General features: G+C 70.7%; 7 protein-coding genes across 7 annotated transcripts in view; 3 read left to right on the top strand and 4 right to left on the bottom strand.

The window, feature by feature from the left end:
* AURANDRAFT_62055 (hypothetical protein) overlaps positions 1-241 on the top strand; it is a gene marked incomplete at both ends in the record, with an annotated part of 1,288 nt that extends 1,047 nt beyond the window's left edge. The window contains one exon of the mRNA XM_009036418.1: positions 146-241. Within this exon, the coding sequence (XP_009034666.1) occupies positions 146-241 (96 nt within the window). The remainder of the gene's footprint in view (positions 1-145) is intronic.
* A 1,021-nt stretch (positions 242-1,262) lies between these two features.
* On the bottom strand, positions 1,263-2,933 carry AURANDRAFT_62054 (hypothetical protein; the record flags this gene model as incomplete). The annotated part of the gene is made up of 1 exon (XM_009036004.1): positions 1,263-2,933. One exon carries the CDS (start codon positions 2,931-2,933, stop codon positions 1,263-1,265), a length of 1,671 nt encoding a protein of 556 aa, XP_009034252.1.
* A 1,257-nt stretch (positions 2,934-4,190) lies between these two features.
* On the top strand, positions 4,191-5,390 carry AURANDRAFT_22249 (hypothetical protein; the record flags this gene model as incomplete). The annotated part of the gene is made up of 2 exons (XM_009036419.1): positions 4,191-4,454; positions 4,530-5,390. The coding sequence occupies 2 exons, from the start codon at positions 4,191-4,193 to the stop codon at positions 5,388-5,390; spliced, it is 1,125 nt and encodes a 374-aa protein (XP_009034667.1).
* Positions 5,391-6,185: 795 nt separating this feature from the next.
* Positions 6,186-7,052, bottom strand: AURANDRAFT_22416 (hypothetical protein; the record flags this gene model as incomplete). Its single annotated transcript, XM_009036003.1, has 1 exon — positions 6,186-7,052. The coding sequence occupies one exon, from the start codon at positions 7,050-7,052 to the stop codon at positions 6,186-6,188; it is 867 nt and encodes a 288-aa protein (XP_009034251.1).
* Positions 7,053-7,246: 194 nt separating this feature from the next.
* Positions 7,247-9,307, top strand: AURANDRAFT_62052 (expressed protein; the record flags this gene model as incomplete). The annotated part of the gene is made up of 1 exon (XM_009036420.1): positions 7,247-9,307. One exon carries the CDS (start codon positions 7,247-7,249, stop codon positions 9,305-9,307), a length of 2,061 nt encoding a protein of 686 aa, XP_009034668.1.
* A 1,929-nt stretch (positions 9,308-11,236) lies between these two features.
* Positions 11,237-11,935, bottom strand: AURANDRAFT_12010 (hypothetical protein; the record flags this gene model as incomplete). The annotated part of the gene is made up of 1 exon (XM_009036002.1): positions 11,237-11,935. A coding segment is annotated over one exon (699 nt), but the record flags the coding sequence as incomplete, so codon positions are not given.
* Positions 11,936-12,261: 326 nt separating this feature from the next.
* On the bottom strand, positions 12,262-13,569 carry AURANDRAFT_22616 (hypothetical protein; the record flags this gene model as incomplete). The annotated part of the gene is made up of 1 exon (XM_009036001.1): positions 12,262-13,569. One exon carries the CDS (start codon positions 13,567-13,569, stop codon positions 12,262-12,264), a length of 1,308 nt encoding a protein of 435 aa, XP_009034249.1.
* Positions 13,570-16,307: the final 2,738 nt, after the last annotated feature.

The raw sequence follows: 16,307 nt of genomic DNA, 5'->3' as shown, positions 1-16,307 counted from the left end.
CGCCGTGCTCGACCTCCTGCGGAAGAGCTAATGGTTTTTAAGTATCTCCGCCGGTTGGATCCAAGGACAAGCACAGCGACCTGAATTAGTAGAGCAGGTTCCCCTCGCTCGGGATATCGTGCACCCCCACGAGCTTGTAGACTAGGGAACGAAGGGGAGACAAATCGATCTGCCGACGCCGATGTCCCTGCGAAATAATCACAACGCCGTCGCGCTGGATTATTTAATCTACGTCGGCTAGAAGGGACGCCGGAGGCTGGCCGGCGCCGGCAACCTGCGCGCCGATTTAATTCCATTTTAAATCAACCATAGCCATTGAATTTCGTCAACATTGACGACAACGATACCTCGACAGCCCGGTCCGCATCGCATCTCCGCATCGCTGCGCTCGACCGACGAGATGCTTGGTGAACTGTTGGACGTCCAGAGCTCCGCGAATATGAAGGGACGTGCAACGATCCCAGTGGCTTCGAGGTCCGCAAACATGTGGGCGAGGCACCTGCGAAGACGCGACATCCAAACGATTGCGAGGTGGCGCAAACGGGCAGCTTCAGGGGGTGCAGTGAGGCTCGGCAGCTTCCCCCGACCCAATTTCGGGTCGCTTTCGAGCCACAGAGCGTCGGGAATCGTTCGTCATGGGGGCCACCAGATGCCCTCGCGACAGCTCCTCGGCTCGAGTCGATTTGATCGAGATCATCTCAGCGCCTCCGACGGGCGCGCGGCGCCGCGGGTGACACGGTGCTCACCGCGCAATGAATGAGACGTTCGGTGCGCCAGTGCTAAGCAGAGACCTCCGGGAAAACATTCCAGGGGTGGCTTACCCAGGGTCTAGCGCACCGCTCGACCTCTGGAACTAAGTTGGGCCCCTCGTCGGTCGCCCACCATCGTTAACGGCCGTTCTCGTCATCCACGGGCTGCCCCGACGCGAACCAAGTTGCTCGCCATCGACCGGTGGTCTTTCCCGAGCGACTCGCAGTCGGGCCCGAGGCGCGGCATGGTCCACAGACCGAGCGCCGCGCCAAGTCCTGGAACCGCTGCATCGGACGCCCAGAAAACCGTGGTCGCAGAAGATACCTTGACTGCATGATTCTGTTTTTCAATGGCCATGGTTGGTCCAAAAACACGATGATGGCATATTAAATCATGCGCCATCTGGCAGTACGGGGACCGCGCAGGTCGCTCTTAGATTAAATCGTAGCCCGATCATCAGAAAACGGGACCTCCGAAACCATAGCGCAACTCTGACTTCGTATTAAACCCCCTTAGAACCTAAGATGAACGAGCTTGGACTTGACCTTCTGCTTCCAGTCGAACTTGCCGCCGCCGCCGACGCGCCGCGGCGGCGCCGACGACTTCCGCCGCGGCGCCGGCTTGGAGACGCCGTGGAAGGCGAAGCCCGCGCGGCCGCCCGCGGCGGCCTCCGGCGGCTCGTCCGCCGGGGCCTCGGGCGACTCGCCGTCCTCGGGCTCGTCGGCGCTCGCGTCGTCGATGGCCGGCAGGGCCGTCCGCGCGAGGTGGTCCAGCGCCTTCTGCTCGTGGAAGGCGGCGAGGTCCCGCTCCTCCTTGGCGGCGAAGCGCAGCAACAGGCTCGAGTCGACGCGCGGGAGGAACGACGTGACGTTCGTCGCCGACAGCAGACTGTGCGCGGACGCCGACGGCGGCAGCGTCGGCATGCCCGGGTCGAATACGCGCCGCCCCTTGCGCAGGAAGGACGGCACGGGGCCCGGCGGCGCCTTGGGCCGGAAGCTCCGCCGCTCCGTGCGGCGGCCGAGGTCCGCGGTCGTGCCGAACCGACTCACCGGCGCCGCGGACCGCGTCTCCTCCGTGCCGCAGGACGACGCGAAGGTCATCGTGTCCGTCGCGAGGGACGCCTCGTCGTCGAGCGTGTCCTCGTCGCCCTCGGCGACGGCGTCCAGATCGTCGCTCCCGTCGCTGAGCTCGTCGTCGGCGTCGACCTCGGCGTCGAGGCGGCCCTTCTGGGTCTCCGTGCGCTTGAGGCCGTGGGGCAGGGCCAGCTTCCCCGGCGCCGGGTCGCCGCTCTGCGCGCTGGATCGCACGGCCTCGACGACGTTCATGAACCGCGACACGCGGTCGCCGCCGCCGCGGTCCTTCAACTTCATCTTCATCGGGAGGCTCGCGAAGCCGCCGTAGGCCGCCGCCGCCGACGAGTCGCCGCCGCCGCCGAGGAGGCGGGGCAGGCCGAGGCCGAGCTTGTCCGTCAACGCGCGGGAGATCGCGCCCTGGAACCGCGCGCGCCGCGCCGCGCGCTTCTTCTCGATGCGCCGCCGCCGCAGGTAGAACTTTAGAGCCGTGAAACAGACCCACTTGTAGTAGCGCCGCTCCTGCTCCTTGCCGCCCTTGGCGCCGGCCATCTTTAAATTGTTGAGCCGCATCTCCTCCTTCAAGGCCTCCGCTTCGCGCGCGATCTGCTCGCGGGTCAGGATGACCTGCTCGCGCCAGGCCGCGAGCATGGCCCGCATGGCGTCGCGCACCTCGGAGCTCCGATGGGCGACGCGCGGCGGCGCCTCGACGGCGTTCTTCGCCTCCTCGGTTTGTAAATACGTCTCGAGCGCGGAGCCGGGCTCGGGCCCGCGCCGCTTCCGCTTCTCGCGGCGCCGGCGGCCGCGGCGCTGGTGGCGGCCCTCGAGCATCATGTCGAACCAGCCCGCGAGCTGCACGGGGTGGACCTCGGCGAGGTTGCCGTCGCGGCCGGCCTTGAAGTTCACCTCCTCGCACGCTTTGAGCGTGGCGTCGTAGAGGCCGTAGCCGTCGTGGATCATGGCGTAGAGCCGCTCCGCGCCGAAGTTGAGGGACCGCTCGAGCTGCTTCTCGTCCATGAACGGCGCCTTCTTGCGCCCGGACCGCTCCTCGTCGTGGGCCTGGGCTGGGCGCCGCTTCCGGCGGTGGTGCGTCGCACTGTTCTTGGGCTTCATGTAGCGCGGCACGACGTGCGTGCTCCGCCGCTTCAAAGCCTCGCCGCGCTTCTCCAGTACTGCTAGCGTTGGCGGCGCGAACATTTTATGGATCGTTCGCGCGCGCTAAGACGATCGTGCTCACGCCATCGCCTCGAGAGGTTATTTCTGGCCGACGATGCCGCGCAAGGCTGCCCTGGATTATCAAGGCTGCCCCAGCTCGCGATGGAGCGCATCGACGCCGAGCTCTCGGCCTGGCTGCCCGCGGGCCACGAGGGCCTCGTCGGGCTCGACGGGGGCGTGCTCCAGCCGCCGGCGGGCTGGGAGACGCTGCTCTACTGCATCGAGGACGTCGAGCTCTGCGGCCCACCGCGCGAGAAAGAGCTCTTCCGCGGCGAGGATCTGAACTTCACGCACGACGCGCCGATCCTGGGCGCGCTGCTCGTCACGGACGCGCGCTTCATCTTCGCGCGGGGCTTTGCCGCCGGCGCAGCGGGGCCGAGCGGCCACGTGGCGCAGCTCGCGGTCCGCGCGTGCGGCGCGCCGTCGCTCGAGGGCGCGCGGCCGAGCCTGCGGCGGTCCATGAACGAGCTCGCGCGGTCCGCGACGCGGAAGAAGGTCCACCGGCGAGGCTCCGACTTTTGCGGCACGGCCGCGGCGGCGGCGTCGGAGCAGGTCCTGCCGGCGGGGTCGCTCTCGGCGACGATCTCGGGCGAGGCGACGACGGCCGCGGCGCCGGGCGCCTTCTTCTCCGTGAGCGGCGGCGCCCACGTCGAGTACCACGTCTCCGTGCGGGCGCACGCGACGTCCTGGGTCGTGTCCCGAAGATACTCCGAGTTCTTAGCACTCCGGGACCGCGTCTGCAAGCTCGTCGGCGCCGAGGAGCTCAAAGACGTGCCCTTCCCGCGGAAGCAGGTGCTCTCGAGCGACATCTCCGATCGGCGCGAGGGCCTCGAGATCTGGCTCGCGGCCGCGGTCCAGACCGACGCGTGCCTGAAATGCGGCGCGTTCCTCGAATTCCTCGACGAACGGGGCGCGGACCACTTCGTCGAACTCGCGAAAGACGTGCGCGACGCGCAGCAGTCCGACGCGAGCCCGCGCGCGTCGCACCCGCACGTCGAGGGCGACCGCGCCTACGTGACGCTGCGGGGCGGCGACTGCGGCGCGCTGCGCCTCGGCCTCGACAAGGCGCTCGGGCCGGCGTTCGCGCGCGCCGCCGCGGCGCTCGCGGGCGAAACGCCGCGACTTTTCCCGGGCGTTTCACGGCGCCGCAACGTCATGGACGACGAGTACGCGCGCCTCGGCGTCTTCGACGACGCGCGCTGGCGCGTCGTCGACAACGCGACCTACGCGGTCGCGCCGACGTACCCGCCTCAATTCGCCGTTCCCGCGGAGCTCGACGACGAGGCCCTCGAGGGCGAGATCAAGCGCCGGTCGAAGCACCGCACGCCCGCGCTCACGTGGCGCCACCCGGTGTCCAAAACCCCGCTGTGCCGGTCCGCGCAGCCCCACGCGGAGCACCACAAGGACCGCGCGTTCCACGTCGTCGCCGGCGCGGCCGGCGCGGCGGCTTCCGCGGCGCCCGCGGCGCTCGGCGCGGCGAGCGGCGGGCACAAGGACCGCCACGCGCTCGCGGTGCTCGGCGCGATCCGGCGCTGCGGCCTCGCGGGCGCGTCGCTCGCCGTCGTCGACGCGCGGCCCTACGCGAACGCGCTCGCGAACACGCTCAAGGGCGGCGGCTTCGAGGACGCGCACGACATCCCGGGCGGCGGCACGGTCTACTTCGCGAACATCCCCAACATCCACGCCATGCGCCAGTCGCTCGCGAAGCTGCGGCGGGCCTGCGAGAAGAACGACGGCGACTTCCTCGAGGAGGTCCACGGCAGCCGGTGGCTCGACAACTTGCGGCTCGTGCTCGCCGCGTCGACGTTCGTCGCGAAGCTCCTGCACGTGCGCAAGACGCCGACGCTCGTGCACTGCAGCGACGGCTGGGACCGCACGTCGCAGCTGTCGTCGCTCGCGCAGCTGCTGCTCGACCCCTACTACCGCACGGTCGCCGGTTTCGCGGCGCTCGTCGAGAAGGACTGGTGCGCGTTCGGCTACCAGTTCTCGAAGCGGCGCGACGCCGCGACGGACGACCACAGCCCCATCTTCCTCCAGTGGCTCGACTGCGTCTGGCAGGCGCTCCGCCAGCACCCGACACGCTTCGAGTTCAACGAAATGTTCCTGTTGGCGGTAAGGGACGCGGTCTACGCGCAGTGGCACTCGACGTTCCGCGGCGACTGCGACGCGCAGCGCGACGCCGACTTCGTGGACCTCTGGCCCGCGCTCGCGGCCTGCCCGGCGCTGCGCAGCGGCGCCTACGACGCCGGGGACGGGGCCCTGTTCCTCAAGGTCGACTACTCCGCGCAGGCCGTCAAACTCTGGGCGCGGTGCCACGTCGGCGACCACCCGCCCCCCGAGGAGGCCGCGCCCTAAAAGGATTACATGTTGTACTTGGCGTCGTCGTCGTCGGCCTCCTTCTGGCCCCGGGCGATGGCGACGAGGAAGAAGAAGACGAACGCGGGGCCGGACGCCACGAGGATGACGGACGTGAGGGGCACGCCGAGCACGGGCGCCCGGGGCACGTTGTAGAAGAGCTGGAAGATGCAGCCGACGAAGGCGATGGACCCGACGGTCGCGCTGAGGAGCCAGAAGTACGCGGGCAGCGGCAGCTGCACGAGCGCGTCGACCGGCGAGTCGCCCGAGCCCTTGGCGACGGGCGCGCCGGGGAAGGGCGACTCGGAGCTCCACCAGTCGTCGCGCGACTTGACGAACTTCTGGATGATGTCCGGCTGGTCCGGGTTGAAGTCCTCGTAGTCCTTGGCCGCGTTCGCGACGCGCGGCGCCGCGGGCTCCGGCGCCGCCGCGGGCGCCTTCTTCCCGAAGAGCGGCGTGCCGACGCCGACGTCGCGCTCGGCGACGGCGACGGCGCCGTCGTCACCGTCCCGCGGCGCCAGCGAGATGCCAAAGTCCGTGTAGGACACGACGCCGGAGGTCTTGCAGGCCTCGAGCCACTCGGCGTTCGTCGGTTGTTTTGTGGCGGCGCGGCGCGTCGTTCCCTGACGACGCGCGCGCGGCGACCGGCCGGGCGTCGCGAGCAAGGCGTCGGCGCCGAGCGCGGCGAGGCACAGGCTGATGGCGCAGAGATTAGCCACCATCGTGTTGCTGATCTGGCACGACGCTGGCGCGCGTTGGCCGACGGCGACGCCTCCGCGCGCCGCCGCGGCCGCCTCACCGCGCGAGGAGGCGGTCGGCGTGGAAGTTGACGTGCTGGTCGACGAAGGTGGCGATGAAGAAGTAGGAGTGGTCGTAGCCCGCCTCGTAGCGGAGCTCGAGGCCCTGGCCAACGGAGTCGCACGCCGCGCGGAACGCCTCGGGCTGGAGCTGGTCGACGTCGCCGACGAGGAAGTCGTCGTCGGCGCCCTGGGAGATGAGGATGTCGCCGAAGGCGAAGGGCCCGCCCTTGCGCACGAGCTCCGACGCGTCGTGCGCCGCGCCGGCTTCGACGGAGCCCAGGTAGCCCTCGAAGGCCTTTTTGCCCCAGGGAACCCTCGTCGGGTTGCAGATGGGCGAGAAGGCCGACACGGACGTCCAGGTCTCCGGAGCCTTCATGGCAATTGTGAGTGCGCCCGCGCCGCCCATGCTGTGGCCCGTGATCGACCGCCTGCCGACGTCGACGGCGGGCGCGGCGTCCCGCACCGCGGCGACGAGCTCCTCCGTGACGTAGGAGTACATGTTGTAGTTGTCGCGCCACGGCGCCGCCGTCGCGTCGACGTAGAACCCGGCGCCGGAGCCGAAGTCGTAGGCGTCGTCCTCGCCGTCGACGCCCGCGCCGCGCGGGCTCGTGTCCGGGGCCACCAACGCGACGCCGCGCTCCGCGGCCGCGCGCGCCGCGCCGGCCTTTTGCACGAAGTTCTCGTCCGTGCACGTGAGGCCGCTCAAGTAGAAGATGCAGGGCGCCGGCGCCTCCGGCGTCGCCGCCGGCGGCACGAAGACCGAGAAGGCCATGGGCGTCTTCGTGCACTCGGAGTCGTGCTTGTAGCGCTGCCAGGAGCCGCCGAAGCAGGCGTTGCTGCCCACTCTCGTTGTTGTTGACATGGCGCGCGCAGCTCCGGCTCCGAGCACGAGTGGGAGACGACGGAGCATCGATCTCGAGGGCAACGCGCTTCGATGAGGCAATCTTGAGGCAGATCGTGCAGTCGCTGAAAGTTCGTCTGGATCTGCCACTCCGGCTGCTCGATCGGCATCGGCAAGGGGTGTTCGCAGCCCGCCGGGCTCCCGTGCGCATCGGCATGGCCTCGACGAAGCTCAGGGCAGCGGTGATGGCGGGCGACGTCGCGCGGCTGCGCCAGCTCGCCGCGAACGGCGCCGACTTGCGGAGCTGCCGCGACCCCTCCCTCGTCGAACTGGCGGTCTTCTGCGGCCGCCCGGAGGCCATCGCCGCGCTCCACGAGCTCGGCGCGCCGATGATCAGCGAACCCGTGCCGCTGGCGACCCTCGCGCTGCACGCGCGCACGGACGCCGCCGGCACGGGCGACGCGGCGCTGGTCGTCGCCGTGCTCGCGAGCCTCCGCGCCGCCGGCGCGGACCTCGAGGCGGGCGCCGCGGACGCCCACTCCGTGCTCCACCGCGTGCTCGACGACAGCTACGTCGCGCGGGACCTCGCCGTCGGGCCCGGGACGCACCGCGGCGCGGACGCGGGACGCGAGCCCGAGGTCCTGCGCGAGGGGACGAAGGCGGCGCGGACGTGGTGGACGCGCGCCGCGCGCCACGCCGTCGCGCGCTGGCTCCTGGAGACGGGCAAGGTCGACCCCAACGCCGGCAGCGCCGTGCCGGCGATCCTGGCCGCGCGGTGCGGCGACCTCGCCGCGCTCAAGCTCCTCCGCGACTTCGGCGCGGACATGGCCAAGCCGTCGACGATCGGCCGTGCCGTCACGACGGTCGCGGGGGTCGCTCTCATGGGGGACTACCGCGACATCGTCAAGTGGCTCTCGAAGGCCTGCGGCGTCGCGCCGTCGCGCGCGGACGTCGACTACGCCGAGGAGATCAAGCGGGACCTCGGCGGCGCGCCCCGGGGCTCGGCGGCCGGCGCGACGGGCGCGCGGGCGTACGCCGTCGCGCGCCAGTGCGCCTTCTGCGGCCGGCCGGGCGCGAAGCAGCAGTGCGGCAAGTGCGGCTCCGGCGGGCCCCGCTACTGCGGCCAGGGCTGCTTCAAGGCCGCCTGGAAGAGCCACAAGAAGGTCTGCGGGACCGGCGTCAAGAAGGAGGACGGCGAGCCGCTCCTCGTCTCGCTCGTGTCCGCGGTCGTGTCCGGCGACACGGCGGAGATCGAGCGGCTCGTGCGCGACGAGCGGGTGCCGGTGGACGCGCGGATCGACCACATCGTCGCGGACACGACGCGCGCGGCGCGCGCGAAGAAGGAGGGGGACGCGCACGAGGCGAGCTGCGCGGAGACGCAGCAGGGCCTCGCGGTGGGCAAGTCGTCGTCGGAGAGCAACGGCGCGGAGACGCCGCTGCTCCTCGTCGCCTTCGGCAACGCCGGGTCGACGATGACGCAGACCATCTTCCCGAACTGGAGCAAGGAGCGCAAGAAGCGGGCCGCGAAGACGTTCGACGCGGCCGCGGTCGTCCGCTGCCTCGTCGGCCTCGGCGCGGACCTCGAGCAGCGGACGAAGATGGACAAGTACGGCATGACGCCGTTCCATCTGGCGGCGCGCGGCGGGCGCCTGGACGTCATGAAGGCGCTCGCGGCCGCGGGCGCCGACGTCGCCGCGAGGGCGGGCTTCGACGGGTCGTCGGCGCTCGGCATCGCCGTGATGATGAACCCCGCGTCGACGCTCCGGGCGCTCCGCGCGCTGGGCTGCGACCCGGACCAGGCCGACGACTACGGCCGCGGCCCGCTGGACGCCGCCATCTCCCAGGGCTTCGTCGACAAGATCGAGTGTCTCGTCGACCTCGGCGCGACGGCGAACTGGCCGATGCTGTGGGACCTCGCGTCCACGCACCCGGCGCTCGCGCACAAGGGCCCCCAAGCCCGCGCGAAGGTCCTCAAGTGCCTCGACCGGCTCTCGCGGCGCGCGCGCGGCGAGCCCGCGTCCGCCGGCATGGCCGAGGCGCGCGCGCGCGACGTCGCCGAGCGGATGAGCCGGCCCAAGCCCGACGTCGGCCCGGAGACCTTCGCCACGTTGCTCAAGCGCGTCGACCACGCGTCCGTCGGCGAGCTCAAGGGGCTCATCTCGACGGCCGGCGGCACTTTCGTCGGCCTCGTCGAGAAGCAGGAGCTCCGGAACCGCGCGCGGGAACTCATCGCCGCCAAGCTCGACACGGGGGGCGACGCCGAGGAGGCCGACTGAGCCTGCTCCGACGCGGCCGCGAAGAGCTATTCCGCTGGCCTCTCCCCGCCCCCAGGGCTCTAGTTCTCCCACTTGTTCGCCCCGGAGCACATGTAACAACTGCGGTAGTTTGTGCATAAAAATAAGATGCGTAAACTAGCGCACGACGAGAAAGCACAGGTCCTCTTACCGCCGCCGGCCCTAGGCGACCTTGTCGAGGGGCCGGTTGAAGCCGCCGCGGCGGTTCATGTACTGGCGGTAGAGGCGGTTCTGGTTCTTCTTGACGGCGCCGCGCGCGGCGCTCGTCTGGTTGTCGGGGACCTCGGCGTCCTTGGTCGTCGCGAAGCCGCCGAAGCCGAGCATCTGGCGCATCTGCTCCTCCTCGCTGAGCTCGCCGACGGGCCCGCCGCCGCCGCCGCCGGCGGGCGCGCCGTCCGCGCGGCGCAGCGCGTCGTCGTCCTTGCCCATCTTCTGGACGAGCTTCCGCCGCGCCGCCGCGGCCTCGCCGGACGCGCTGCGCGACTTGGACCGCGACAGGCTCCGCGAGAAGCTCCGGGATCGGGACCGGCTCCGGCTCCGGCTCCGGCTCGAGCTCCGGCTCCGGCTCGCGCTCCGCGACGGGCTCCGGCTCGGGCTGCGCTGCTTCTCGTAGCGCTTCTTCGGCGGCGGCGAGTCGCGCCGCCGCGAGCCGTTGCGCCGCGGCGGCGACCGCGACCGCGACCGCGACCGCGACCGCGATCGGCCCCGGCCCCGGCCGCCGCCGCCGCCGCGGCCGCGCCGCGCCGGGGAGCGCGACCGCGAGTAGGACCGCGAGTAGGACCGGTCGCGGTAGCCGCCGCGCCGCGGCGGCGACCGCGACCGCGAGTAGCTCCGCGAGTAGGAGCGGTCGCGGCCGCGACCGCGCGGCGCCATGGTCGTGCGAGCGCGCGGCGACGGTTCTTCGCGAGCGCGCTCGGCGACGGTCTTCTTTGCGAGCGCGAGCAGCGGCGGCCGAGGCGTTGCGTTGCTACTGCGTGCGCGGCCGAGACGACGTCGATGGCGCGCGCGCAAGCCGAGCCGCCGGCGAGCTTGCGGCAACAAAGTCAACTAAGACTTCAACGTCGAGCGTCGGCACCCGCTGCGCCGTCAAAACGCGCGTTTCCCAGCGCATTCGACGCCAAAACACATCGCTGCGACGTGCGTCGCAAAAAACAACCATGGCCTCCCATCTCCAGCGCGTCAAGGAGGTCACGGCCTTTGTCGAGGCTATGGAGGCGGCGCCGGACCCCTACAAGCAGCTCGTCATCGAGCCCGTCACGGCCGTCGACGACGCGCTCGTCGCCGCCTTCCGGAAACTGACGCCGCAGCTCTCGAAGACGAGCGAGGCGCCCGACGCGGACGCGCTGCGGAAAATAGTAGAACACGACGCCGTGACGCTCGTCGCGGCGCGCGCGGCCTACGGCGTCGTCGGCGTGCTGACGCTCGTCGTCTTCCCCATCCCGACGGGCACGCGCGCGTGGGTCGAGGACGTCGTCGTCGACGAGGCCGCGCGCGGCTGCGGCCTCGGCGGCCGGTTGCTGAAAAAGGCCGTCGAGCTCGCGCGCGCGGCGGGCGCCAAGACGCTGGACCTCACGTCGCGGCCGAGCCGCGAGGCCGCGAACCGGCTCTACCGCCGCTGCGGCTTCGAAATCCGCGAGACGAACGTCTACCGCATGGACCTGAAGGCGCTCGAACGGCGGGAGCGGGACGCGACCTACGCGTTCGTCACGACGACGTAGCTCGCTTTATTTACAACAGATTTTCACAGCCGGGGGATGCCCATCAGCGGACCTTGGCGGCGGTCTTCCCGCCGAGGAACTCGTAGGGCTTCGGCTCGGGGATCGCGGCCGCGACGGTCTCGAGGACGTCGAGCCGCGCGGCGGGCGCGCGCTCGTCCATGAGGCCGTGGGGCGCCGTCGCGTGGAGCACGCGCGCCGCGGCGCCGAAGACGACCGTCGCCGGCGCCTTGATGTCGTGCTCGAGCACGAGGTCCGCGATGTCCGACAAGTCGCCGACGACGGTCCGCTGCCGCGGGCTCGACGCCTGCTCGACGACGAGGGCCGGGCAGTCGCGGGGGAAGCCCTGGGCCTCGAGGCAGTTGGCGACGATCTTGCCCAGGCGGCCGACGGCCATGAGGAGCACGACGGTGCGGTTCTCGTCGTAGTAGGGGAGCTCCGGCGACGAGCCGTCGCGGCCGTAGCCCGTGGAGACGACGAGCTGGTGCGCGGCGCCGCGGTGCGTCACGGGCACGCCCGCCGCGAGCGGCGCCGCGAGGCAGCTCGACACGCCGGGCACGACCTCGGCCTCGAGGCCAAGCGTCTCCCGGAACTCGAGGATCTCCTCGCCGCCGCGGCCGAAGACGAAGGGGTCGCCGATCTTGAGCCGGATGACCCGGCGGCCCTCGTTGACGCCCTCGACGCACCAGTCGTAGATCTCGCGCTGCGCCTTCTCCGCGCAGCCGGGCGCCTTGCCCGCGACGCGGAGCTCGCCCTGCACGAGACTCCGGATCTCCGGCGACACGAGGCGGTCCGCGACGACGAGCGCCTCCGGGTCGCTGATCAGGCGCAGGGCCGCGACCGTGAGGAGCTCCGGGTCGCCGGGGCCCGCGCCGACGAGCGTCACCGTCCCCTTTTTCGAAAGGTTTTGGTCGCAGGCGCGCAGCGCGACGTTGCGGCGCGCCGCGACGGCCGGCGGCGCGACACGCCGCGGGGCGCGCTGGAGGGCCGCGGCGACGGCGAGCATGCACGGGAGGGCGCGCATGGCTGGCTGTGTTGCAGGCGAGCGTCAATTGCCGTGGCGCTTTGCTGCTGATGTCCTGCTGCTTTGGGACGAGTCACCCCTGCGCCTCAACATTCGCCGCGCGGACTGCAAGTTTAAAAGTTGAAGTCGAAATTAAAACGCGCGCGGCCAGCCGCAGCAGCCCCGCGAACCGCGCCACGGGAACCATAAAATAAAACTCACGCGACCTCCCGCAACAATCCCGCGAACCGCTCCACAGCCACCTCGATGTCCTCGTGGGACGCCGTCGAGAACGCCGCGCGGACGTAGGGCGATGGCGCGTCGTGGGGGTCGAAGGACTGGCCCGGCACCAGCAGCACCTTCGCGTCGCGGCATTTCGACTTCACGAACGCGTCCGCGTCGTCGACGCCCCGCAGCCGGAGCCAGACGAACATGCCCGCCGTCGGCACCGTCCAGTCCGCGAGCCCCGTCAAGTGCGCCTCCGCGGCGCGGAGGAAGACGTCGCGCCGCGTTTCGTAGAACGAGGCGACGGCCGCGCAGTGCGCCTCGAAGCCGGCGACGGCCGAGGGGTACTCCTCCGCCCAGGCGTCGAAGAGGCCGCTGACAAGCGCCTGGCTCACGCCGGAGCCGTGGAGCACGGAGGCCTGGGCGTGGAGCTCGATGCGCTCGACGAGCCGCGGCGGGCCCGTGCAGAAGCCCACGCGAATGCCGCTGCTCAGCAACTTGGAAAACGAGTCGAAGCGGAGCACGCGCTGGTCCGCGTCCAGCGACAGGAACGACGGCGTGCGCTCGCCGCCGAACTGCATCCAGTAGTAGGGGTCGTCTTCCAGCAAAATGAGGTCGAATTCCCTCGCGATGCCGTAGATCTCGCGCTTCCGTTCCAAGGACAGCGACGCGCCCGTGGGGTTCCCGCCCACCGGGATCGTGTAGAGCACGCGGGGCCGTGGGCCGTCGTCGTCCCAGTGCCGCAAGATGGCGTCGAGTGCCTGCGGATCGAGGCCGCCGCCGTCCGTGGGCACGCCGACGAGCGGTACCCCCGTCGGCTGCAGGTACGCCAAGCTCCCGGAGTACGTGGGCGACTCGACGAGCACGGGCGGCTGGCCCTCGCCCGTGAACAGATCAAAGGCCTTGGCCAGCGCGTCCTGGGAGCCCGTCGTCGCGCAGATCATGCTGTTTGCGGCGCCGTGCTCCGAGCGCTGGAGCGCCTCGAGGTGCGCGCTCAGGCCGGGCGACCCGCGCGTCGGCCCGTACTGGAGCGCGGCCTCGAGCGCCGCGCCGTCGACGGCGAAGGACTTGCCGCTTTTCAATCGTACGGTCAAGGATTCGAACGGAAACGTCGACGCGTGGGGCATGCCGCCGCCGAGGGAGATCATGCCCGGCTCCGCGAGCAGGGGCTGCAGCGCGCGAATCGCGCTCGGCCGCCGCCGCAGGGACCGCGCGCTCAGGAACGAGTCGTAGTCGATGGTCGACAGGCGGCGGCGGCGCAAGAGCCGCTTAATGTTGGCTCTGAGCAGAAGCGGCGCCATCGGATGCTGGACGGCATCGGCGAGTTGTTGAATTCAAGTTTCCCAGCCCATTTGTGATGGCGGCCATGCAGCCCGCCCAAAACGGCAGCGACGACGACGAAACACCGACGCCGGAGCCGCCAAAGATACGCTGCACGCCGACGCCGACGGCGTCGACGACCGTCGGCGGCCTGCGCTACAAGCGGCTGCCCGCCGAGACGGACACGGAGAAGCTCTTTGAGTTCCGCCTCAAGGAGGGCAAGGCCGCGACGAACTTCCTCGGCGACGTGCGGTCCCTGCGCCACCACTTCGGCCGCGTCGCGGGCGGACATGCCCTCGTCTGGGCCGCCTACGACAAGAGGGCGCTCGTGGGATTCGCGTCGCTGGAGGCGACGGACGAGTACCGGACGCGCGAGACGACGGGCCGGGCCTGGATCCTCTGCGAGCTCGTCGTCGCCGAGGGCCACCGGCGGCGGGGCATCGGCGCGCAGCTCGCGCGGGTCGCCGTCGACGCGGCGCTCGGCGTCTTCGCGGTCGAAGGCGACGCCGCGGAGATCTACGCGCCGCTCCACGCCAAGGACGACGCCGGCGCCGGCGCCCTGCGCAACGCGGGGTTCGCCGAGGTCGTCACCTACGCCGACTACAAGCGCGGCGGCCGCGAGACGACGCTCCTGCGGTTCCGTAAGGCGAGTTAGAAATGTGTTTTAAGCGAAGAACGCGGGCGTCGTCGTCGCGGCGCGGTGGGCCTTCTTCGACGGCGACGTCGTGTCCCAGCGGTCGACGACGCGGTGCTGCGGGGCGGCCTTGCGGCGCTTCTTGGGGATGACCGGCAGGGTCGCGAGCACGGCCGCGTCGCGCGCGTTCATCTCGTGCAGCTCCCGGGCCTCCCGTACGAGGACCTCGTGGACGGCCTCGACGTCGACGATGGCCGACTCGGCCACGAGCAGGTCCGTCTCGAGGCCCGCGACGAGCGCCGCGAAGCGCGCGTCCGTGACCTTCTGCATCGCCGTCGTCGGCGTCGGCTCCCACGCCTCGAGCGTCTGGCGCTCGACCTCTTTGAGCGCCGTGGGCGACACGACGTCGGCGGCGGGCCGGTGGGGCACGCCCAGCACCTCGAGCACGAGCTCGTTCTCCGAGTCGCCGCGCGCGATGGTGAGGCGGTTGCCCTTGAGGAGGCAGTCGCGCGCGCTCGCGGAGAAGACGGGCGCGTTCCGCAGCTCGTCGAGGCTGGGGTCGTCGGGTACGGGCGTCGCCGTCGGCAGGTCCGCGCCGTCGAGGTGGATCGGGTGGATCACGGCGTCGTCGTGGGGCCGCGTCGCCGCGACGACGTACTCGCCCTCGTGGCTCAGGAAGACGGACACGGACACGAAGTTTTTGGCCTTCGTGAAGTACTTGCGCGTCGAGTCGACCTTGTGCCAGGCTTTCGAGAGAAAGCGCTTCTCGGCGTACTCCGCCGCGGCGCGCTGCGCGTCCTCGGCGTCCTTCGCCTCCTTGTCGGCTTTTATTTTGGCGTCGATGGCGCCCACGACGGAGTGCGCCTCGAGGGCCTTCTGCTTCGCCTTGAGCTTCGCGCCGGGCGATGCGAGCTTGAGCTTCGCGGCGGACTTGCTCACGCGGTAGACCGCGGTCCAGGGGTGTACCTGCTGGCCCAGGCCCTGGGCGCGGTAGGCCTGGCCGAGGCTGCGGCCGCTCTTCTGGCGGTAGAGGTCCTCGTCGGCGGCGGTGATCGTCTGCGTGCTCGCGCCGTGGCCCATGGTTGCTGTAGTGGTGTTGTGGTGTGTTGCGGGGTGCTGCCGGGTTGGCGCTTGGTTGTTGTGTTGTTGTTGGGGTGTGTTGCGGGGTGCTGCCGGTGGGGCGCTTGCTTTGTTTCTTTCAAGAGAGCAGCCATCTCGCAAGTCCGGTCGATGCAGGCCGGGAATGCGAGGAGTCGGGAGCGTCGTTGGAAGTGATATCGGCCTCAATCAACGATGGTGCCGCGATCTGAATGTGCCCGGCTTTCCGCCGCATCATCTGGACAATGCGGGCAGCAAAGACGAAGCAACCGATTCGGACTCGACCACCACAAGTCACCACCAAGTCATGGGCTCCGCCGCCAGCAGCAACTCGCCGCGCAGCCCGCGCAGCCCGCGGCACAGCCCGCGCAGCGTCGCCGTGCGCGAGCTCGACCTCGCCCACGACCACGACGAGCTCAAGGTCCACAAGAGCGGCCGCACGCTGGGCAAGAACTGGCGCCTCGCGACGCTCGTGCCCGACGCCCACGTCGAGGACGCCTGGCGCGACTCCTTCAAGGCCAAGCCGAGCGCGCGGCGCCGCGACGAGAAGCGCGACGAGAAGCAGCGGTACCCCTCGAAGCACAGCGCGTCCCAGGAGATCGACGAGAAGATGGAGAAGGACAAGGCCGCGCGCGACGCGGCGGCCCGGGCCGCCGCCGACGCCAAGCACCGCGAGCGCACGTCGCTCCGCAAGGCCTGGCACCAGGTGACGTCGTCGAAAAAGTACTTCTGCCGCGCGCGCGGCTTCGTCCGCGTCGCCGTCTTCGCGAACCACGACGGCGAGTACGTCGCCGCGGCGGCGAAGCCCCACGCGGACGCCAAGGTCGAGAGCATCCACTTCCAGCACGACGACCTGCCCGTGCCGCCGCCGCGCGAGGCCGACGACCGGAGCCTCGAGGAGCTCCGCATGCCGCCCGCGCTGAGGACGGAGGTGCGCGCCTTCCTCGGGAGCAACCGGCTGACCATCTCGCGGTCCTTCGAGTCCGA

Source organism: Aureococcus anophagefferens, assembly GCF_000186865.1.
Source record: "Aureococcus anophagefferens unplaced genomic scaffold AURANscaffold_4, whole genome shotgun sequence".
Lineage (NCBI taxonomy): Eukaryota > Pelagophyceae > Pelagomonadales > Pelagomonadaceae > Aureococcus > Aureococcus anophagefferens.
The sequence above is the reverse complement of the archived record's forward strand: the minus strand, read 5'-3'. Positions and strand labels throughout refer to the sequence as shown.